At 61.4% G+C, this 7,730-nt stretch overlaps 1 protein-coding gene across 1 annotated transcript in view; it reads right to left on the bottom strand.

The window, feature by feature from the left end:
* Positions 1-7,199, bottom strand: part of EML2 (EMAP like 2) — a 41,580-nt gene extending 34,381 nt beyond the window's left edge. Inside the window, exon 1 of the mRNA XM_075070680.1 lies at positions 7,120-7,199. Coding sequence (XP_074926781.1) covers positions 7,120-7,186 — 67 coding nt within the window. The 5' untranslated portion in view covers positions 7,187-7,199. The remainder of the gene's footprint in view (positions 1-7,119) is intronic.
* Positions 7,200-7,730: the final 531 nt, after the last annotated feature.

The raw sequence follows: 7,730 nt of genomic DNA, 5'->3' as shown, positions 1-7,730 counted from the left end.
GATCTAGCCAGCTTTCTATCCACCTTATAGTCCATTCATCCAGCCCATACTTCTTTAACTTGCTGGCAAGAATACTGTGGGAGACCATATCAAAAGCTTTGCTAAAGTCAAGATACATCACATCCACTACTTTCCCCATATCCACAGAGCCAGTTATTTCATCATAGAAGGCAACCAGGTTGGTCAGGCATGACTTGCCCCGGTTAATCCATGACTTACAATGCAATTGTAAGGAACTGCCCGTAATTGTCCTGGGGAGGAGGCGGGGGCTCAGGTGGAGGGCTGGGCCCAGCTCTGTTAAGGGCTGTTACAGAGCGGAGGAGGATCGATTGTTTGCCATGCCCACCAACGGTAGGGCAAGCAGCAATGGCATTACGCTGCAGCAAGGGGGCTCTAGGGTAGAGATTAGCACAAACTCTAATGCTCGGGGGAGTCCAGCTCTGGGACGGACTCCGAGAGAGGTGTGGGGGATCCCTGTCACTGGAGGTTTTTAAGACAAGGTCGCACTGGCCTCTGCCAGGGCTGGACTAGGGTGATTTGCTCCAGCCTCAGTGCAGGGGGCCGGAGCTGGTGATCTCTGGAGGGCCCTTCCAGCCCCACGTTTCTATGGTTCTGTCCTGCCCCATGGCCTGGGGCAGGGAAGCTAATGGCTAGTCCGAGCACAGACCCACACCAGCTGCTCTCCGTCCTGAGGGCCTAGCACTGAGCTATGATCCCATCAGCAGGCAAGGCCAGGCCCCGGCTGTTCCCCGTGGGTGGAGCAGCAGCAGCGCCCCTTGGTGGCACGACGTGAGTGTGTGACAGGCTCACCCAGAAAGGGAGATGGGGGAAGGTACTGAGGAATGGTGGGAGAACTCGCAGGGACGGATGGATGCTGCAGAGGGATGGACGGACAGATAGAGGCAGCAGTTGTTTGGACAAGACCCACCCCCCGGCTGTCACCTATCCTGCTGCTCCCCAGAGGGGGCTGCACTGTAGGGCTGTGTAGCATATGAAGTGCTCTGAGATCCCATTGGATAGTGGCTGCCATGTGTGCGGCGCAACATCGTGCCCATCGTGGAGGGAGGAGCCTCGGCCCTTCGTTCATAATCTCAGTTCTCAGTGGGTATTTCGGATCCCCGCTACCCGTTCTAGGGAAACACCTGCTCTCCATGGCTGCAAAGGGGACATGATCCTCGCAGCAGCCTCTGCCCAGCCTGGAACGACAGCTCTGAGCAGGCGAGCTGCCCTCCTTCAGTTCCATTGGGCGTTAACTCTGAAACCTGCTGATGACACGTGAATGGTCATTGGTAGTGATTTCACTGCAGACGCACCAGTCTAGAGGGTTAGTTTGTCAGTGCAGGATGCACTGGCAGATGGATGGGAGGCAACAGCTGGCTACAGGCAGACCTTGCTGGGGGTCGGATGAGGAATTCATCTCTTCCTCTTTTAAGTCCCCTCCACCTGGCCCAAAATGGGAAGAGAGAGACCCCCAACTATAACCCCCTGCTGCCCCATGGATCCAAACCCTGCCCTGGGAACGGAAAGCACCGATTGTACCCTCCCTGGCCAGCCTGGCACCTTCTATGGGGGCAATTCCAGGCCAGATCCATCCCATCAGGGAGCGACCGGGCCCCTGTCCTGTCCCCAGAGCTATTTCGCTTTGACCTGATATTCAGCCTTGGTTTCTCGTTCTAAACACCACCCCCATGGGCTTTACACCCCGCACCCCAGCTAAGCTGCGCCAGGGTCATCCACTGACTCCCCTCACCCCGCGTGTACCAGGACCCTGCCCTTTGCAGCCAGGTTGCCCCTTCCGCTTAAAGGGAAAGCAGCTGTAGTCACCCCTGCTCGTGGGGCATCTCCATGGCCCTAGGGGAGGGGTTTGGCCTTGTGGGGGAGATACCATCTGTCCCGCTCCCCACCGGGCATGGGACAAGAAATAATCCCAACCCCTGCCCTTCCCCTGCCAGAATCCTGCTGCTCAGTGGGAAGTGCCAGCCCCTCCCTGCTGAGGCTGCTCTGGCCCCACACTGATTGCTCACACTGCACGGGGACCCCAGCCCTACGGTCCACAGGCCAGGCAGACAGCGGCTTCCCTGCACCTGGGACCTCCATGTCAGGAGGGGCCAGATGCTGCGGGGGGCACAAAGCTGAAACTGTCCTGCAAGATCTGCCACCCTGAGACAGACCGATACAGAAACCCCCTGGGAGACCCCCAGACACTCAGCTGGGGAGCACCCATGGGCCATGCCCAGCCTAGATGGGAGCACCCATCTGAGCCAGCCTTGCCTGTCCCCGACACTCCCCAACCAGCCATGCCTATCCCTGAGCGACCCCCCCGACCAGCCATGCCTGTCCCTGAGCGGCTCCCCACAACCCACCATGCCTGTCCTCCCCCCTCAACTTGCCATGCCTGTCCCCGACATCCCCCTGACCAGCCATGCCTGTCCCTGAGTGGCTCCCCCCAACCCACCATGCCTGTCCTCCCCCACAACTGGCCATGCCTGTCCTCAACACCCCCCCTCACACACAGGCCATTCCCACTCCCAAGTGTCCCCGCTCCTGGACTGGCTGTGCCCATCCCCGAGTGCCCCCGGACCGGCCATGCCCATCCTCAAGCCACTGCCCCATGGCCTGCTGTGCTCATTTCACGTGAGGGGACTATGATCCCAGCTCATCCTGCCCCGGGGCAGGAATCTGTCTCTTGCAGGGGCCGGTGCCCTGGCTGACATCAGCGAAATCAGATGCTGATGCCTCCCCAGAACGGGGCAGTCGGGTCCTTGTGACGCCTTCCGGCAGTGACTTTGGCCCCCAGGCAGTGACACCCACAGAGCATGCAAGGGGAGCAGATGGGTGACAAGCGGGGTCAGACCAATGGGCCCAGCTAGCCCAGTCCTGCCCCCACCGCCACCCCAGCAGTGGTGGATGGTTGTGGGGGTGGGGGACATTTCCTTCCTGCCTGAGTGGGGGTAGGTCTTGGCCCTGGCACCCAGTGGGCAATGGGGCAGGGTGGGGGTTTCTGGTACCTCCCAGCCTGGCTGGAGACCAGTTCATCTCTCTGCAAGGTCAGGCTCTGCAGAACTTTACAGGTCCCCATCAGCGCCGGAACCAACCCCACTCCTTCCCTCTCCCCGCTGCAGTGCCCCCTCCCCACTGCCACCCGGTGGGCAGAGCCCGCTAGAGCCTGGCAACCCCCCATCCCCCAGAGATGCTGCCTCCCCAGGGCCCCAATCCCTGGGAGCCCCCCTTGACATGCTGCAGCTCTTTGCAGAGTCAGCCGCAACCCAGACACTCGGATGGATGGGCATAGAGGCTGACACCCACCTGTTCTGCTGGGAGCCACCAAGGGGCCCCGTGGGGGTAGTCGCTGCCCGCCCCCAGTCCTGCTGCTGGCTTCTGCAGTGGCGGTTCCTCCGTCCCTGCCTGCTCTCTCCTCTGCAATCGTATTTCACTCCTCGGCCCGCCCTCCCTGCAGCATCCTGGCAGCCGGCCCAATGGCAGCCGCCCGCTCCTCTCTGGCTGGCACCACTCCCATGGGAACAGCTGGGGCTGGGCTGGGGGCAGCACCGCCCTCCCGCTGCAGCAGCCAGAGTGCCTGAGCTGGGCACCGCTGGGCTCCACCTTGGCCCTGCCCTGGGGGGAATCAACTGCAGGGGGGCCGAGGAGCGGGCCTGGCACTGGGGGCTGGGATGCCAGGCAGCCCAGGGCATAGGAAGGGGCTGGTATGAGAGAGGATGGGGAATGGGCTGTCACTGGAGGGGCAGGCAGGGGAACTGGTGGCCTTGGCACCGGGGAGGGGAGTGCCAGGCACTCCAGGTGCCAGGAGGGAGTGGCTGGTTCCTTGCAGTGGGAAGGGGCAGAGATGGACTAATAGCCGGGTGCTGGAGCCGGGCCAGGGCTCACTTTCACTGCTGCCTAGAGGTGGGGGGCCCATGTGTGCCACCCAGGGGGTGGCAGCCCCAGAACCATCTCCTCTGGGGGAAGGTACCCCCACACCCAGACAGTTTGCTCTGTAGTTCAGGAGGCTGAGGCCAGGCTTCCAGAGACTGGCATTGGTGAGGGGCACTCTCTCCCCTCGCCTGGGCACAGAGCCATCAGCCTCCCAGCTAGTCGAGAATGTGGCAACATCTCCTCAGTGACCCGGGCTGCCATGAGCCCATCGCCCTGCCCTGCCTCCCTACACTGGCTGCCCACAGGCAGGAGATGAGGCCGAGGGCTCGGTCCCGGTCCCGATCCCTGGGGCCTGTGCCCAGGGATTTACAAGATCCCAAAAGCTCCCGCCGCTCTGGTCCAGAGGGACCAGCCCCCATCTGTGCAGGAGCAGAGCGGCCTTGAAGGCCTGTCCCCCAGGAGCTAAGGACCACCCCAGCCCTCCCAACTCCCAGTCCCAGGGGCCCTTTGCTGAGCAGCTGGCACAGAGCAGATGCCGTGGGGACAAGCGCGGTAAAGGAACGTGTAAAGGATAGAGCAGCTCTGAGGTGCCCCCTTGGCCAGCCCCATAGCCCCCCTCCCTCCCCTGCTCTTCCCACTGCTGGGGCTGGCAGTGCCTCAAGGAGACGGGCAGCACCGGAGTCCAGTGAAGCAGGACCTGACAGAGCCCTTCCCCCATTGATCCTGGCTCCAGGCCTGGAGCCGCAGCCGTGGGGAGCCCTGTGCTGGGCACCCCCACGGGCTGCATCACTGCCAGGGAGGTGGGGTAGCATGACAGTGCCACGCAAATGGCTTCCCCTAGACCAGCACTGGGGGAGGCACTGGCATCCTGGGGCCTGGCCATCTTGCGAGCCAGGAGTGGGGGTGCGGGTATTCCCTGTAGGGACCAGGACTGGCCCTATAGACACTCGAATCAGGGATGGGGGCGTCATATCAGGCCCAGGCCCATCCCCTACTCCAGGGCCTGCTCTGTAGACCCTACTTTGGGTTTGTTGCCATGGGAATCAAGCCAAGGTGCCTGCCCCACCAGACAGCGGACAGAGCCCCAGAGCCAGCAGAGGGGAAATACCCCTGCCTCACACACCATTACACGTTTCCCCTTTTCTCTTGCCCCTGGAGCGTCACTGCAGGGTGGCACCAGGGGGCGCTGTGTTACAGGAGACGTCGCCTTCTGCAGAACAAGTCCAGAGGAGAGTCTGCATGCTAGAGGTGTCTGAAGATGCCAGGACAGGTCACTAAGGATTTAGCCCCAGGATTCTCAGCAAATCCTAGCTGCCTGTACCCCTCTGCAGTTTCGGCTGGGTACGGGGCCCTTCTAGACTTCCTGCCATGTCCTGTTGTGCAGCGGGGCAGGGTGGCTGTTAAATGGCTTGTGCGCAACACCCCAGAAACAGCCACCATCTAGCAGCAGGTGAGGAATCCCTGTGTACAAGGTCGCTGTGCCCCTTCCCTCCACACGGGCAGCTGCATCTCAGTGTCCGGCAAAGGACCCCTTTCTAAACAGCCCCCACGCCACACCCCAGAGGAGATTGCATCTCAATGCCGGGGGAAGGATCCCTGTAGAGACACTGCAGCCTGTAAAGGGCTTAGAAATGGTGTAAGCCAGGGGTAAGCAACCTATGGCACGCGTGCCGTAGGTGGCAGATGAGCTGATTTTCAGTGGCACTCACGCTGCCTGGGTCCTGGCCACCGGTCCGGGGGGTTCTGCATTTTAATTCAATTTTAAATGAAGCTTCTTAAACATTTTAAAAACCTTATTTACCTGACATACAACAACAGTTTAGTTATATGTTATAGACTTATAGAAAGAGACCTTCTAAAAAACGTTCACATGTATAACTGGCGCGCGAACCCTTAAATCGGAGTGAATAAATGAAGACTCAGCACAGCACTTCTGAAAGGTTGCCGACCCCTGGTGCAAGCTGAGAAAAGCCATCGAACGGGGCCGAATTGCAGTATTCTAATCACAGTGGAGTCTGGGGCAGTGCCAGGCAGCACTAGCTGCACCCTCTACTTCGCCACTTAGGACCCCGGCAACGGGATCTGGGGGAACCTGGTTACATTGTCCTCAGCAGGATGTGAAAGAACCTAGCTGCTGGCTGGCCCTGCCCAGCATCTTCTCTCCCAGGCTGGCAGTGGAACTGAGCCCCCACTGTACCCAACACGGAGGCGCTGAGGGTCACGCGCCATCGAGCCAGGTCCAGATGGAATTTTCAGGCTGCTTTGACATGGGCCCTGAGTCCGGCTGGGGAAAGGGGGCGCTGCAATCTGCAGAGTTCTGGGGAAAGGCTGGCAAAGGAGCATATGTGCAGCGAGTTTGGTGGGTCTCAGACGAGCCCCCACAGGACGTTTATTCTGGCCATTAAGCAAAAGCAATCCAATGTCCAGACAGGATCGGCAATGTGAGATCAGAGCAGGAGAGGGCCCGGGCTGCAACAGCAGTGGAGCTGTGGGTCAGGAGTGAGGGGCACCAGCATAGCTGTGTGCGGGAAGGTTGGAGGGAGCCCAGGGCTGGGATAGCAGGGGGCTGGGGCTCAAGATTGAGGGGCACCCACTGGCAGAAAAGCCCCTTTCTCTACAGCTCTCTGCCCAATGCTGCAATCAGCTCTGGTGCTGCCCGAGAGTGAATCCTGCCCAAATGCCGTTCTGCCACATCGTCCCCATAAACCTGCCTCCTCTGCAAACCAGCACATCCCCTACATGCAGGGCAACATTGCCCCCCCGGAGCACCCGTGGGGTGATTGGGGGACTCACAGCACCGGGTGGATGGATCTGTGTTTCGTGACCTGCACCCAGAGCAGGGCAGAAGGGTGCCAGCCCTGGGCACAGCTAAGGGGTGCTTGGTGCCAGACCTGGGCACAGCTGGGGGGGTGCTTGGTGCCAGCCCTAGCATGGCTGGGTGTGACTGCTGAGTGCCAGCCCAGAGGCTGGGGGCTGCAGGGGGCCAGCACCTGGCATGGCTGGGGGGGTGCTGGGTGCCAGTCCCCGGGACGGCTCGAGGGGGTGCTGGGTGCCAGTCCTGACATGGCTGGGGAGGATGCTGGGAGCCAGCCCTAGGCATGGCTCGGGTGCTGGGTGCCAGCCCCAGGCACGGCTCGGGGGGAGCTGCTGGGTGCCAGCCCCGGGCACGGCTCGGGGGGGTGCTGGGTGCCAGCCCCGGGCAGCGAGGGTCAGGCTGGACGCAGGGCCCGGATCGCGCTAACTCACCGTTGCAGAACTGGAGCAGCGTGGCCGTGTCGTAGGGGCCAGCGCAGCCCGGAGCCCGCTCGGCCATGCCCGCACCCGGCCCGGCCCCGCCGGCCGCTGCCCCCCGCCCCGCGCCTCCCTCCCGGTCCCTCCCTGCCTCCCGTTCCCATGGCAACCGCCTTCCTCCTGTATCATCCCTGCCAGGCAGGGGAGACACCGCGGAGCGCCCCGCCCTTCTCTGGCCCCGCCCCCCTGAAATGCGCCCCACTCCCTCAGCCCCCCCATTCTGCCCCCGCCCTCCCACCCCCTCGGCCCCCACGCACTCCGCGGTGCACATGCTCATGCATATGGGGGTGTAGGGCATAGGCATGGTTTGCATGTCTATAAGCACATGTGTGGGCATAGGCATCTGTGAGCGTACAAGTGTTGTGTGTAGCCAAGAGTATGACTGCTTGAATAATGATTCTCAACATGGGTCATTAGCAGGGGTAGAACCCAGAACCAGCCAAAACACAGTCCTCTGCCACTTGAGCTAAAGGACTAACTCCATGAGATGATACATTAGTAGGCTGTTATCTTTGGTGTGCAATGGCCTCTACAAGGGTATTACGCTCACATGGTTCGCACGTCCC

Source organism: Chelonoidis abingdonii, chromosome 11, assembly GCF_003597395.2.
Source record: "Chelonoidis abingdonii isolate Lonesome George chromosome 11, CheloAbing_2.0, whole genome shotgun sequence".
In the NCBI taxonomy this organism is placed as follows: Eukaryota; Metazoa; Chordata; order Testudines; family Testudinidae; genus Chelonoidis; species Chelonoidis abingdonii.
This window is presented reverse-complemented; position numbering and strand designations above follow the sequence as displayed.